General features: G+C 34.4%; 1 protein-coding gene across 1 annotated transcript in view; it reads left to right on the top strand.

Annotated features, from left to right (window-relative positions):
• The window catches only part of LOC149566507 (uncharacterized), a 73,716-nt gene extending 73,036 nt beyond the window's left edge, over positions 1–680 (top strand). The window contains exon 3 of the mRNA XM_089819824.1: positions 191–680. Coding sequence (XP_089675950.1) covers positions 191–382 — 192 coding nt within the window. The 3' untranslated portion in view covers positions 383–680. The remainder of the gene's footprint in view (positions 1–190) is intronic.
• Positions 681–17,105: the final 16,425 nt, after the last annotated feature.

The raw sequence follows: 17,105 nt of genomic DNA, 5'->3' as shown, positions 1-17,105 counted from the left end.
TCATTAGCCTTCAAGGCCTTCAGACTAGTGTTTGTCTGTTAAATTGTGTGCTAGATGCAAACGAGCCAAATTTCACTTACCAATTTTTTAACCAGTGATTTATTTTGATGCAAAACCTCTTTCCCTAAAGCTACTTGAAAATCATTTATTTCTTAACTTGTTTTTCAAATTTTCTGTCCCATGATTTCAGGAGCGGTTGCAGCGGTCATTGATGGTTTGTCAAGATAGATTAGAGGCAACAAAATTCATTAATCAAAAGGAGGTTTCGCACTTCAAAGAATTTGAATCATGTATAGATCAGACAATTAAGGAGCAGATTCAATTATTACCTCATGTTGTTGATCGATTAAAGTTGGCACTGTCCAAGAATGGAAACTTATGATCTCACTTTGCTTGTAATAAGGCTATGTTTAAACAAACCTTAATTTTTTTAGGAATTTATACAGTCATCTCGAGGGGAGTTAATCCCCACTTTTTGGTAGAATTCAAATGTTATTCAGCATGCATTAGTCCACAATTGCTTACTTGGTCATGAGAAGCAAGATAATATGCAGATGGAATAAGTGTACTTTGTATCTTAAGTGCAGCTGCCATTCACCATACCTTATTGTCTTTGCTTAGGGCAAGTGATGTAATCATTTATTCATCAATTGAACTAGAGAGAGAGTTGGTGCTGTCAATTTGTCCTCGTTAATTTTTCATTTTCATGACAATTTTTAACATACTTCTAATTTGCCTGATGATGGTCATAATCTTGAAATTTGACTTTCCCATGGGAGAAACGATAATCCTACCTACAAGAGTTTTTGCATCCATTCAATTCTTCCTTATTCTTCAAAATTTCAATTGGCTTTTAAATTCTTATTTGGAATTTGCTTCTTTAGGTTTCATAAAAGAATTCAATGAATTCAATGATATAATATTATTTAATGTTTATTTGGGTTTTACTTTCCTGTCAGAAATGTGTTTTCTGTATTATTCCATCTGCTTTGTGAGTCATTTTTGTTAAAATGTAAAATTTCCTCGAGTCAAGTGTACTTTGCCTGAATCACATGCCATGAACAAGTATTTAAATTGGCAACCCCGTACAGTGATAAGTGCAAGCATGTAATCTACTGTTGGGTGTGTTAATATGCTTTGCTTACAATGATTGCAGCTCCACAATTTCTGTTTGTAATCAGGTAGTTCATAATTTGATTTATTAGTCATTTTGTGTTCCCAGCTTGCTTGGCTGTTATGAATTATTTGATAGGTAGGAGGTAGTTAAACATCAAATTTAATTCATTAGAACTATTGAAATTAAATGTTTTGGGTTGAGTTTTGGTGTGTTTTGGTCATATGAATTGCCTTTGCCTTTGGAGTTGAAGGCATGATATGTGACATGAATCAGTAGCGATATGTGACATGAATCAGTAGTAGACATGTTCAAAAGTTATCCTTTATTGAAGTAATTATCAAAGAATTGAAGAATTTGATCTATTGAAGTTAATGTGAAGGTAGCAAATAGTATATTGGGAGACTTTAAAGGCAAAATTCAACAATTTTTTTCTTTATGGGAATACCTTTTGGTAAAATGGTGGGGCTTCTTCCCTATATGACCAACCTTTGCAACAACAATGTTTGCCAAATTGCTAGCTTCGAAATCCATTGAATTTATAAAACACAAAATTGTCCAAGATTTGCCTTTCATAGGGCAGTGGGCAAAGATTTTTTTCCTATTGGTAAGAGACCAGTTAGCTGTTGCCATTGGGAGGTATGCCTTGCTGCTGCTGAAGTCTTTGGGGTTGCAGACCAAAGTGATGCATTGGCTGTTGGCATAAACTGCCATGGTGTTTTAGTTTAACATAATATAATTCTATTTTATTAATGTCATAATTAAATTTATTATTAATATTTAATAAAAATAAATATTTTAGAATATTTAACTTAGGTTTTCAAGTATAAATTTATTAAATTTACAAATGTAAGTTAAATTACACAAATTAAGTATTGTTGATTCTAATATCTTTGTAGATATAATATGTATAGTTTCTAAAGGATTGAATTTAATAATATATTTTTCCTTTTCTCAAATTTTCATCACAATTTTCTTTTAGTTTTATTAAAGGTGAATTCAAAGTTAATTAACAAGCAAGGTTCACACATCATGGGGCTGCTTTCCACCTTGCTGTCAATGGTGAGTTTTTTTTTATCAAAAACTCTTGATTCCATTCTCACTTCTATGACCCTTGTCTTATGTGACATGAAATAGATTTTTTTGGATGGTATTCCTATGCTTGTACTTGTACCTACAATTCTGGTTATGCGGTTGTATTGTTTGGGTTTGTGGCTGGTCTCTGTGTGGGGTACTCCATACTATTTGTTTAAAAATTGTAGCTGCAATATAGATCTTTATCTTTGATTACCATGATATTGTCAACTGGAAAATATATTTATGGTTATATTTGAGATAACATTATTTGGAGAACATTTGGAAACATGAAGAGTCTTGTATTTGGAAATTAAATCGTCATAGTTCTTGCCTAATGCATAATACTTTAGAATTTCCATGGAGTGGATAAATGTAAGGTTAGAGTGAAATATAATAACAAAATTGTTGATTTTTAATATTTTTAATTTTATAAAGATATTTAAAAGATTTTTTGTTAGAATAAAATGTTTCTAGAACTTAAAAAGAAATTAAATAAATTAAAATTATGAAAAAGTTTATTTTAAATATAAAATTTTATTAACAAAATTACTATTTTAAAAATTATTTCTTTCTTTGTTGTATTAGTCATATTATTTGAAGTGTTTTGAAGTACTATGAAAATAGAGGATTAAAAGTAAGAAGAAATATACCTATTGAGGCGCTTTTTGCATTATGAGTTTGGGCTACATCTTATTAATTACAGCCGCCCATTCCAGATCGATAGCTTCCTTATTGAGATAAACAACAGTTGGACTTACCAAAATATTGTTAAGTTCCATTATTCGCCACGGGGTTATTTTTTCGACCACAATAGGGGTTGCAACATGCATCCGACACTGACAGAGAACTCACATAAGACAACCACACTGCTCTACAAGCGGATGAATATTCTGGTTTTACAAGATAACAAAATTGGTTTTCTTCTTCCTTCAGGTATTGAAAGCACTTTCAGCCTGAACATGCATAGATTTTACGTGTGTTATTTTAAATTCAACATCCTTGGATACGTGTGCAGAAATGGGGAGGTAATGAGAATAAATATTACCTTACAATGTACATCAACATTTCCATTTAACAGGATGCAAAAAACCTCGGCTCAAGCTCCAGAATCCAGTAGATTAGCTCCAAAAGAATTTATTCTCTCCTTTTGTTTCATAGGGAATAGATCAAAATAGCTATGAAGACACTCGAACAACAGTGGGAGATGTCTAAAATGGGGTAAAACAATATTTAATGCCAGCCAAAATAAAATATTTTTTCATTTTGAAGGCGGATTCCATAAGAAAATCTGCAATATTCTAACTATTTTTCCTTGCTTCAAGTACTGAACTCCAAAGTCCCTGCCAAATCTTTTTTTATGATGATTCTAATTTTGGATGAAGTTTCATACACGATGAATTGAATTAATTGTCTTTGCATCATGAACACTGAAAACAATTGGTAGTAAAAGCAAAGATTTACCTGTGCGTGAACATGATTGAATACTTAGTTGCTGAAGTTGATTCTCGTTGGTTTTTTCATATCAACTAATTTTGGTGTTCAAATTTGTTTTTCCCGTGTAGAATTGAAAGAATTATATCATCCCAATAAAAAGCTGGGATGAATTGTATAGCTAGCTACATCTCACAAAATGGTGGAGATATTAGGAAGTGTTGTTGCAGAGTCTTTGAATTTGAAAAATTGAAGTAAAATTTACAGAAGTTGGGAGATTTCATTAGGATAAGAAAGAGAAAGGAATACCACTGACTGCCATTAATAAAGTGGAGATGGCGAATAATAATTTTTTCAATTTTAATGCTTTGATTCTAGATGTAAAGCTTAAATTATTGGTGCAAAGATGCAATCTCATTTTCGTCCCTTTCAAAACAAAACATCTTCATATAGTAAGAGTATCAAGTGGAATGCATTGTATTCAAAGATTTATTGTTTTGAAAAGATCTGAAACCTTGTACAAAGGGACAAGAAAGATGCAACAATGAAGGATCTTAGAACAATTATGGAACACCATCCGACAAACTGAAGGAACACATCATAGTTCCTAACAAGAGGGCTAACAACTCAAAAAGCCAAAGACCATCAAGATTTACATTTTGGTCCATTCTTTTGAGAACGTAAAGACATCAAATGAAGGTTTGGAGGATTTGACTTTTTTTTCTTTAATTAATGTCCATCCATCTTCCACCTTCCTAGCAACCCTTGCCAATTAGGGCAAACCGAAAGAATATGGGTAGCCCCATTACTACCCCCAAAACCTTTGCAAAAGAAAAATGGACCTCAATACCCACAACAATAGGAGATAAAACTGCTGCATCACCACCAACAACAATGTTCTGGACAACATCAACAGAGTTAGCAGAAGAAGGGACAACATCAACATTTTGAATCAAATCCGTCATAGGGACATCATTCGTATCATCAAAGACAACAACAAAATCCTTAGCCAAAGAAAGATCATTCTGAGAAGAGCTATCAACCCCATCCACATCCTTGGATACTTTCTGAATTGAATAGTGATCATCCGAACCCCCCAATCACCAAGAAGGTGATTTCTTTGATCTAACCTTATTAGAGAAGCATCGCGCAACGAGATGGCCGATCATATGACATTTCTAGCATCTAAAGGGAATACCCTCATGATCAAGAAGCTGGATCCAAGAACCATTTGGATAAAGCCAACTTAATCCTTTTAGGGAGACCTTTGGAGACATCAATCTTGATAAGAGCATACGTTGTCTTATACACATTAGATGACTTTGAATCGACTAGGTTGAAGTCTCCAATGACATTCCCCATAGCCTCCAAGACTGAATCCCACCAAAAGTGAAGGGGAAGATTCATAAATCTTACCCATATAGGTATCTTATTAAAGGATTTAGTAGTCGGATCAAAATCCTGAAACCAAGGTTTGGCCATCAAGGGGAACTTCTCCTCCCAAGAGAAACAATGACACAAGATGGAATTTCTATTTGCAACATTGACAAATTTCACAATAAAAAAATCCCTTGTCACAAGGTAAATTTGAACTAAATTCGAAATGATCGGTTCCTAATATTTGGAAATCCAAGCACGCAACTCTGAAAGCGAGGGCCAAAAACCCCTAAAATGAAAAATAGCAATAGTAGTAGAGTAATCCTCCACATATTGGGAAATCTCATCAACAATTTATGAATCTAGATGAATCACAAGTGGTTTACTTACATACACAGGCACAACTGAGACTCCCCTTCTCACTTACATGACCACCAAGACCTGCCTCATAAGTAGCCACATCTGCATAAGAAATGCCTAATCTCCCCACAACAAACTCAGGGGTAGTCGATAGAGACGTCTCGAAAGACTCACTCGGAGAAACAATAGAAACAAGGATCCTCCCACGAGCACCAACATGAGGACTACGAGAAACCACAACAACAACAACAGTTGGAGCAACAAGAGTAGAGGTCTATGCTGCAATAGGAGGACATAAAGCATCCTCAGTAGCAACAACCTGAGAACGATAGGCAGGAGAGTCGGCCATTTGAAAATCAACATGGGCGGGAGTAGGAGTGAGAGCCATAACTCTATCTTATATTGTTGTTTTGTTCTTCTTTATTATTGTTTTGTTCTTATTTATTGTTGTTTATCATTTATTTTTGGGCAAAATATTAACATGATATTAGGGCAAGTTTGATACAACAATGAAGGAAGTTGTATTGATTAATGCAGTAGTGATTCAGATCTTCATTTAGTTTTCTTTTTGCTAGGTTTGTTCGTGTTCATGGTTTCACTAACACATTCTTAGAAGCAATTTATTGCTTGACAAGTTTTCATTGTTGTTGACAAATTTCTTGTTCTTCCAAAGTCGAGAATGCTTCATACGAACTACGACTGTTGTCATTAAGGAGTTTGGTCATGAAGAAGAATTTGGATCATTATATATTAGTACATTTCATATTTCATAGATTTACAGTTATAGAGTCAATTGCAAAATTGAATTCCTCTTTTGTTTGTGATCAAGAGCTTGATCTAGTTGATGCATAAGCAAGCTTCACATCAATATTTGTTCAATGCTACCGTAAAGAGGTGGCAAAAATAGCTGAACCATTTGTTGAAGGTTTTATACAAAAAGTAACCATTTGTTGTACTGCCATGCATTCTGTAGCACCCTTCTTAGCCATGTCATATATCTTGTTTTTTGGCGGTCACCATATCATCAATATCATTAATACTGGACTTAGGACTTACATTTTTAAAGGTTCACTTAGTGATGTTGCACTGAGGATATGTTCCCTTGGTGGGGAGGGCATTATATCGGGTCTACTATATTCTCTATTGGGAGTTTTGACAACAAAAAGGGTTATTATGGTGTTAATTATTTTGGAAGATGCTCATTTCAATTATTGGTTCTCATTTTTATGGTTGTAGCATGGAAAGATGGTGCAACAAGAAGCAATGAGATGAGGATGTTGCCTTGATGATTTCATATTCAGAGGGAGTGCTCTACTTTAGAGGGAGTTTACACTAACTATTGTATTGTGGTGATCAAAGTTGTCCTCGTTGAGAGGGAGTCTCTATTGAGAGAGAATCTCAAGTATTCGTACACATGTTAATGAGTTCTTATCTATGAGAGAAGTTTGAGGTGCAATTCCATGTCAATGAGTTTTTATCTATGAGAGAAGTTCAAGATGCAATCCCTTGTTAATGAGTTCTTCTCTATGAGAGAAGTTTACGTTGTTATACTTTGTTCCACCCTCTATAAGTAGGTATGGTGGACCCACCCTCTACAATGAGACATGGTGGAAATGCATTCTTCTTAGGAGAATTCTGAGGTGAAAGACCTCATTCCACCTTTTGCGATGAGGCATATTGGAAATGCACTCTCATAGGAGAAGTTTGAAGTGAAATCCCTTGTTCCATCCTTTGCAATGATGCATGGTGTAAATGCATTCTTCTCATGGAGAAGTTTGATGTGAAAGCCCTCATTCCATGCTCAACGATGAGACATGGTGGAAATCATGTGTGACTTCATGACATTAAATTTATGTTGTTATGATGAATTATATTATGTTGAGATAACATGTTTTAATGAGAATCTATGTGATGTCTTTTGTTGCAGTTATGTGTGAATGCCATACTAAAGATCTCTCTCTTCCTAAGAGGGAGTGTTGAAGATTGTAGGTGCAAAAGAGATATTTATCTTTGATTTTTCCATACGCTGAAATAAATATACTATTGTGTCAACAACTAGAGAATACATTTATGATACTATTTGAAATAATATTATTTGGAGAGTCTTGTCATACATTCTAAAACATGAAGTCTTGTATTTGGAAACAAGAGACCTTGAGTGTAATATGAAGGGTCTCTCAACTCTTTATATATATATAATTGTTTTTTTGTGTTATACATAACATATCAAGTGGAATTTGCACTCAAACATTTATTATTAATAAACAAGATATTTTTATAGTATGGATGGGTTTTTCCCTTTGAGTGGAAGGGTTTTCCTAGGATAAAAGTCTTGCATCTTATGTTCTTGTTTTTCTTCTTCTTTATTGTTGTTTATCGTTCATTTTTGGGGAAAACATTAACACTCCTTGGTGGTATGGTGGTGATGTAACCCAATCTCGTCAAAGAATAATTCCGAAATTGACACAAGACAAATGTTTTAGAATACCATAACTCTTAATTAAAACTTTTGCAACTCTACTCTACCTCTACAATGAAAAAAAAAACACCTACTTATTACAATTCTGAAAATTACCATATTTGGCATATTTTCGGGGAAAACAATTTTTTTCCATTTTTGGTAATTTTTAAAACTCATCCTACGAATCTTGATTTTTCCCAAGAAAAGCCCCCAACTAAGGCAAGACAAATTTCCAACTAATCAACAAAATAAAAAAATACGATTTCAGATTTATTATAAAAACCAACTTTCTAAAAAAATTGGAAAAAACACAAAAAGCCAAATTCAGAGGTCAAGACGAGATGTCAAGCTCCTGAAAAAATGTCAAAATGGCCACCTATTGAGTTGAGCTCATCGATAATCCAAATAAATCCTTCCAATGCAACTGCTTGTAAAATTTCAGCCAAAACCCACATCCAAGTCAAAAGTTATGACCTTGGAAGTAATCTTGACGAAAACCCACATCCGAGTCAATAGCCTTGACCCTCGAATGCCCCTGAATCATTCTTCTCTGCTTGAAAAGAACACAACTATTGCAAGTTCCGGTCCTCAAACTGCTTCCATTTAGGCTCATCTAGCTTCTGCGAATCCCATTCCGTAATCCAGGTGCTATCTGTCAGTGCTAACCCTTCCCATTATGTGAGATATCTATTGTAGTCACCCTGGCGAGTCTGAATAGTCTTCTTGTCTAGAATTTGTTCAACCTTTTATTTTTTTTTGATGGGTATGGTGTGTGTCCAGTCTACCACATCCTCATTTTCAATAGAGGTATCATCACCATGGAAAGTATACAAATAAAAAATATTAAACACAGGAGATATATCAAGACCACTGGGGAGCTCTACCTCATAAGCATTATCATTAATCTTCTTCAAAATCTTGCAGAGACCAATTTTCTTATATTTCAATTTATGATAAGTCCTAGTAGGAAACCTCTCCTTTTTGAGATAAACCATCACTAGATCCCCTACACTAAAAACTTGATACCTTCGAGTAGCATTTGTAAAGCTTTGTATCGCTCATTGCTGTCCTACAAATTTTGTCTTACATCTTCCTGTAACTGATAGAGTTGCTCTACAAAGGCTTTGCCATCATCACTGACTCTGTCACCCAAGGGAAGCTACACCAAATCGAGAACACCCTGAGGGTTACGTCCATAAACAACTTGAAATGGTGACTTACTAGTTGACCTTTTCACTGAGCTGTTATAATAAAATTCTGCCTGAGGCAAATGCCAAATCCCATTGTTTGGGCTTCTCTCCAAAAATACATCACAACAAATTACCCAAACTATGATTGACAACTTCTGTTTGTCCATTAGTTTGTGGATGGTAAGCACTATTGAACTGTAATTTTGTTCCCATTTTCTTCCATAAGGTCCTCCAAAAATGACTCAAGAACTTAGTATCTCAATTAGAGGTGATCGTTTTTGAAACCCCATGCAATCTGACTATTTCAGAAAAGAATAACTCAGCGACCCTAGTAGCATCACTAAGTTTCTTACAAGCAATGAAATGAACCACTTTTGAGAATCTGTCCACAACTACAAAGATAGAGTCATTACCTCACTATGTATGTGGAAATCCCAATACAAAATCCATACTCAAGTCTGCCCACGGTCCTACTGGTACTTGTAATGGCATGTACAATCTGGTGTTTTGGGAGTGCCCTTTGGCTACTTGACAAATTCGACACCTCTCCACAACCCTAGCGATATCTCGCTTCATCTTTGGCCAATAGTACTTATCTGCCACCAATGCTATTTTCTTATCCTTCCCAAAATGCCCAGCCTTACCACTACAATGAAATTCTCAAATAATATTTTCCCACATTGAGCTTATGGGAACACACAATTGCTTCCCCTTGAATAAGTAACCATCTTGTTATAGATACTCACCTTGAATAGTGTCTATGTGCCCAGGTACTGGATTCTTCAACTGATTAACAACTTCCCAAAAGTCACTATTATATTCATACAAGCCTTTGATTACATCGAAGCCAACCAACTTTGTTTCCATGATGGTCAGAAGAACAACTTGCCTGCTCAAGGCATCTGCAACTTGATTCTATTTCCCTGATTTATGCTTAAGAACAAAGGTAAACCCCTATAGAAAAGAGACCTACTTTGCATGTCTAGCATTCAATTTATTTTGTGTGTTCAAGTATTTCAAAGCAATATGGTCTGTAAACAACACAAATTCTTTGTCTACTAGATAATGCTTCTAGTGCCTCAAAGCTTGCATAATTGCATGGAATTCTATATCATATGTAGAATATTTCTTTTGCACATCATTCAAATTTTCACTTAAAAAGGCGATGGGCTTACCTTCTTGGCTGAGTACAACACCAATGCCGACATGTGAGGCATCATAGTCCACTTCAAACACTTTGTCAAAATCTGGTAGTGCTAGTATTGGAGCTTCAATGACCTTCTTCTTTAGGTATTGGAAACTCTCTTCAGCCTCTTTGGTCCATGAAAACTCTCGAACCTTAGTGTAGTCTATCACAGGTGCTACAATGCTGTTGAAATTACAAATGAACTTTCTATAGAAAGTAGCCAAGCCATGAAAACTTCTCACCTCGGTGATACTACGTGGACTACGCTATTCAAGAATGTCTCAAACTTTCTCTGGATCCATCTTGACACCATCTGCAGAAATGACAAATCCTAGAAAAACCCAGCTTGCTTGCATGAACCTACACTTCTTCAAATTAGCATAGAGTTTTTCTCTTCTCAATACCCCCAATATGACCCTCAGGTGTTGTAGATGTTCTTCCCTTCCCTTACTAAAAATTAGTATATCATTAAAATAAACTACTACAAACTTACCAATGTAGGGATGCAACACAATATTCGTGAGTCTCATGAAAGTACTAGGTGTGTTGGATAGACCAAAAGGCATAACCTTCCATTCATACAAACCATCCCTAGTTTTGAAAGCTATTTTCCACTCATCCCCCTCTCAGATGCGAATATGATGGTACCCACTTTGTAGATCAATCTTAGAGAAATATGTCACTCTAGCAAGAACATCCATCATGTCATCCAAACATGGGATAGAAAAATGACACCTGATGGTTATCCTATTGATGACTTGACTGTCTGTGTACATCCTCCACATTCCATCTTTCTTTGGAGTTAATAATGTTGGGACAACACAGGGGCTCATGCTTTCTTGTACTAAGCCCTTTTTTATGAGCTCAGTCACCTGTTTGTCTAGTTTTGCATGCTGTATCGGACTCATTCTATATGCCACTTGATTGGGGAGTCTTGCTCCTTGAATAAGATCAATATGATGCTGGATATCTCCTTTTGGAGGAAGTCCATCAGGTAGCTCTTTTGGAATAACATCTAAATATTCTTCCAACACCGCAACTGCTTCTGGTGGTATAGTCAAGTTTTCCTCTTTCCCTTTTTGTACTACCAATGCATAACAACACCCTGTCACTTTCATCTCCTTGACAAGTTCCTTTTCAGATAGCATACTTTTAATTTTTCCATCACCCTTGAGAGGTAATAAGACTACTTTAGATCCATCCTTCCAAAAGGTGTAAGTATTCTTTTCCCCATTATGAATAACATTTCTGTCATACTGATAGGGATGACCCAAGAGGACATGGCATGCGTCCATCAGAATCACATCACACCATAGCTCATCCTTGTAGACCTTCCCTATGGAAAATTTAACAAGGCACCTCTTATCTACTATGACTTCACTTCCCTTTTTAAACCATGCAATCTGATAAGGACGAGGGTGCTTTTCACACTAGAGATTTAGTTTATCCACCATTTCTTCAGAAACCATATTCTCACAACTACCTCCATCAATAATTACTTGACATACCTTTCCCATGAGGTACACCTTTTTTGAAATATGTTGGTCCCAAGCCATGAATCATCAATGCCTTTCTCCTCTACATCCTCCTTGGCTGAAATAATCATTGTTCTTCTCATCATGAGAATTTCTCCCATATCTGGAGATACTTCTTGTTTAGATTCATTGTCAGCCTAGGCTAGGTTCACTCTAGATGACCCTCCTTGATTTCTATCCTGCATGTTGAAATTGGAACACTCAAAAGCCCCATGGCCTTCTTCTCTACACCTAAAAAAAGTGAGAGGCCTTCTCTAGTTTTCCTAGCCTCTTCCGCTTCCATAGTCCCTACCTCGCTGAAACCCCCTTCCTCTTTCTTGATTTGGAGGATCTTGCCTAGTGTCTATATTTTTTTTAGAACCTTGAAAACTCTCTCCTCGACCATTATTAGAACCTCCTTGAAATGGAGTTGAGGTACCCCTTCGACCACCTCTATTCCTCTGGTTATATTGCCTATTCTACTTTTCTTTAGCCTTCAAAGCTAATTGGTAGGCTTCCTCCATATTGTTAACAAGATGCATGCTAAGTTCATCTTGAATAATTTTTTTTAGACCATTCACATATCTAGTAGCCATCTGCACGTTATTTTCTTGATGCTCTATGTGCATGGATAGCTTGTAGAACTCATTTGTACAGTCTTGCATTGAAGACAAGTTTTGCTTCAAATTTTGGAATCTGTGAAAGAGGGTTTGCGAATAATCCATGGGTAAGAATTTTTCTCTCAGCTTTTTCTCCATCTTGATCCATGTCTTAATCTTCTCCTTGTCATTTCTAACTCGTTCCTTTTGGAGGTGATCCCACCATATCATTACATGTCCTTTTAGTTTTGTGCATGCAAAATTCATGTTCTTTTCTTCTGTCATAGGTTTCCATTCGAAAAATTTCCCCATCTCATTCAGCTAGTCTATTAATTCTTCCAGCTTAAGACTACCGGCATAGTTTGAAATGTCAAACTTTATTGCTTCACTCCTTCCTTCTAAAACCCTGAGAACTCTATCTTCATAGCTCAATTCTCCTAGTTTTTCGTCTACGTTTTCTCCCTCTTCATCAGATTCATTTCCTCTTTGTATTCCTTGATTATCTATTGCTCATTGAGTCGTTCAATCTCCCTTTGCATATCTAGTACCAATCTTTACATCCGCGTGATGCCTCCTCTTCCTCTTCCTCTTCCTCTCTAGCCATCTTACTGCTCTGATACCAAATGATGTAACCCAATCTCATCAAAGAATAATTCAGAAATTGACACAAGATAGATGTTTTAGAATACTATAACTCTTCATTAAAGCTTTCACAACTCTACTCTACCTCTACAATGAAAACAAATCATTATTACAATTCAAAAATTACCATATTTGGCAGATTTTTGGGAATATATATATATATATATATATATATATATATATATATATATATATATATATATATATATATATATATATATATATATATATATATATATATATATATATATATATATATATATATATATATATATATATTTCCATTTTTGGTAATGTTTAAAACTCTGATTTTTCCTAAGAAAAGCCCCCACCTAAGGCAAGATGAATTGCCAACTAATCAACAAAGTCAAAAATATGATTTCAGATTTATTACACAAATAACTTTCTAAAAAAATTGGAAAAGAACACAAAAAACCAAATTCAGAGGTCAAGATGAGATTTCAAGCTCTCACAAAAATGTTGAAATGACCATCTATCAAGTTGAGCTCCATCAACAATCCAAATAACTCCTAATGCAATTGCATGTAAAATTTTAGCCAAAACCCACATCCGAGTGAAAAGTTATGTCCCCCATAAGGTAAATCTCGACCAAAACCCACATCCGAGTCAATAACCTTGACCCTCAGATGCCCTTGCATTAGGTGGGTTCTAGGTAAACTAACTTAAAAGGTCTTACTATTGCAAATGTGAGATATGCTTCAAGGGCTTTTGTTATTGTTGGAGCTATGGGTGTTTGTACCCTCCAATCAGACTTGTTTCTACTATCTACTGTCTAAAATTTTCTCATGTACTATAATAATGTAATCTACTATTGGGTGTGGTAATATGTTTTTCTTACAATGGTTGCAAGTGCACAATTTCTATTTATAATCTGGTAGTTCATAATTTGATTTACAAGTCATTTTGTGTTCCCAACTCATTTGGCAGTTTTGAATTAGTTGATAGGTATGAGGTAGTTAAACATCAAATCTAATTCATTAGCACATTTTAAATTTAATGTTTAAATCAAATTTTGGTCTTTTGAATTTTTTTTAGAGTTTAGGCATGATATATGACATGAATTAGTAGTAGACATGTTCAAGAACTATCGTTGTTTATTGAAGTAATTATCAAGAAATTCAAGAATTTGATCTATTGAAGTTAATAGAAAGGCATCAAACAGTATATTGGAGGAATTTAAGGGAAAATTTAACAAATATTTTTCTTATGGAAAGACGTTTTGGTAAAATAATGGGGCTTCTTTGCTATATGACCAACTTCGCCAATAATAATGTTTGCCAAATCACTATCTTCAAGTTCAAAATCTAGTAAATTTATAAAACATGAAATAGTTTGAGATTTTCCTTAAATTAGTTGGATGATGGGAAAATAATTTTTCCATCAGTAAGAGAGCAGTTAGCTACGATCGTTGGGAGGTATGCCTTCTTATTGCTGAAGTCTTTTGGGTTGCAGATCAATGCGATGCCTTGGACATTAGCATAAATATTGTTTTAATTTAACATAACATAATTATATTTAATTAATTTATCATTATTAGTAATTAATATAAAAATAAATATTCTAGAATATTTAAATTATATAATTTTCAAATATTAATATTTTTTTTAATGGGTAATGGGTTGAATCCATGATTAATCATCAATTACTTATTATTTATTAAGTTCAAGTAGACTCGAACCCAAGACCTTGTAGATATAAGGCTCACAATGTACTATTGTGTTGTAGATATAAGACGCACAAATTTAAATAGAATAAAATAAGATCACATTAATTAAACAAATTTAGTATTGTTTATTCTAATAATTTTGTAGATAAAATATTTACATTTTCTAAAAAGTCAAATTTAATAATATTTTGTTTCCTCTCCTCGAGTTTCATCACAATTTCATTTGTGTTTTATTGTTGGCAAATTCAAAGTTAATGAACAACCAAGGTTCACGTGTCATGGGGTTGTTTTCCACCTTTCCAATAATGAAGAGTTGCTTATCTTGGCATTAAAGTGTTAATTTTTTTAAAACAACTTTACTCTTGATTTAATTCTCACTCCTACAATGACCCCTGTCCTATGTTGCATCTAATGTGGCTTATTAGGTAGTATACCTATGCTTGCATTAGTACCTATAGTTGTGGCTGTGTTGTTTGGTTTTGTGGCTGGATTTTGTGTTGTGGATTCCTACTTCTTGGTAGTATGGTGGGTTCTAGGTTAACTGACTTAAAAAGTCTTACTATTGAAAATGAGAGATATGGTCCTAGGGCTTTTGTTAGGGTTTGAGCTATGGGTGTTTGTGCCCTCCTTTCATGTTTGTTTGTATTGTCTACAGTTCGAGTTTTTCTCATGGAACTCATTCTATTGTTGCTCACCCTTTTAGGAGGAAACAACCCCTTTTTTGTGCCAAAACCTTCATTTTTGTAGTGTGCAACCAAGATGTGGTGAAATTGAATATTTTTACCAATGTCTTGGTTTGGTGTGTAGGTTAATTGGCCTTTGGTCTTCTCTTTTGGATGATTGTTGGGTATTGAATTCTTAAAAGCCCTTATTGCTTCTTTGGTTTCTTTTGAAGATAAAAATTTGGTGTTAAGTTATGGGCTTGGGGAATATGCCCTCTTTTTGACCAATATTTAGACAACTTTTAACTTTCTTATCAAATCATTGAATGTGTGTTTGGTTTGGCTTAGAATTCACATGCTTCCCCTCCAATTTTGGGAGGTGTCTTGTTGTCAAGTAATTAACAAATCTATTAGTAACTTCTTGGAGCATGATGATTCCACTTCCTTTATGGGGATTTATTTTTTTGTTTATATTCTGATTAATGTTGGTATCTGTAAGCCTATTCACGAGGACAAGCATCTGATGGTTCAAGAGAAACTTTTGAATAACTAGTTATTGGATTATGAGGGCATCTCTTTTTTATGCACTATTTCTTATCAACTAACTACTTGCTATAAGTCTATCTTGTTTCATAAGGTATCACTACATGGGGTTAGGATTCTAATGGTATCACTTAGTTGTCTAACCATCTAGTTCTAATGACTCATATGATGATGAAAATTCCTCCCATGGTGATGATGAGCCTTTGTCTTTGGTGTGGGCCTCTCATATCCTGTTGACTTGGTTGGAGAATCTCCTACCCCATGTTTGCAAATTCCTTTCCTTGTCACTCTTTCTTAGATCCTACCCTTAGAAGAGGCTATTATCCTTTCCACCTCTTTGTGTATTAACAAGCACCACCCCTCCCCCCCCCCCCCCCCCCCCCCCCACAAGGTTTTCCTCTTTTACTTCTTGTAATAGTAATGTGGGTGATAGTATTGCTTAGATACTCCCCCCCACAAGGGTTTCCTCTTTTACTTCTTGTAATAGTAATGTGGGTGATAGTATTGCTTAGATTTTTTTTGGGTGATAAAGTAAAGATCTCTCTTCCCTCTCTTCCCAAGCTAATTCTCACGTTGTGGGTGAAAGTTCACCATATTCTTGGTGTGAAATAGTTGTAGTGTTCTTTATGCATTGTATGTAATCGATTAGTGAGTTTTGTATCTTCATTAATGGTTTATCGATGGATTATGTATCTTTTCCCTAAGGGATTTTAGTACTAAAAAGTTCAACACCCTAGTTTGCCACTTAATTAAAAATGTTTTTCTTGTAATATGGGAAGTAGGTAAAGTAGATACACCTTAGAAATATACTACGAAATAATTTGTACTCTTTGAAATAATTTATTACTTAATACTATAAATCAAGATACATAATAAAAATTACAAATGATTATAATAATAGAGAATTAGAAATATTGGTAACAAAATTTTGAATACAAGCAATAGACAAAAAAAAATAGAATTGACATTATGGAAAAACATAGTCTACTGAACATAAAATTACCATAGTACAATATTTTTTTGGGTTGTATTTTATTTTTTACTAAAAATAAGTAGTTAAATAAATATAAAAATTGACTTAATACATCCATATCTTTGGCACCTTAATTGTTCCATATAAACTCTTTGACTATATCTATTGCTCCATAGAAATATTTCATTGATATTTATAACACCGTCAAAATACATAATCTTGAAGAAAAAGCCTAGTCACCTAAAAAATTGAAAACATGTTTAAAAAATATATAATATAAAAAATAGAA

This window comes from Cupressus sempervirens, chromosome 3 (genome assembly GCF_028749045.1).
Source record: "Cupressus sempervirens isolate cs-2001-9-10 chromosome 3, ASM2874904v1, whole genome shotgun sequence".
Lineage (NCBI taxonomy): Eukaryota > Viridiplantae > Streptophyta > Pinopsida > Cupressales > Cupressaceae > Cupressus > Cupressus sempervirens.
The sequence above is the reverse complement of the archived record's forward strand: the minus strand, read 5'-3'. Positions and strand labels throughout refer to the sequence as shown.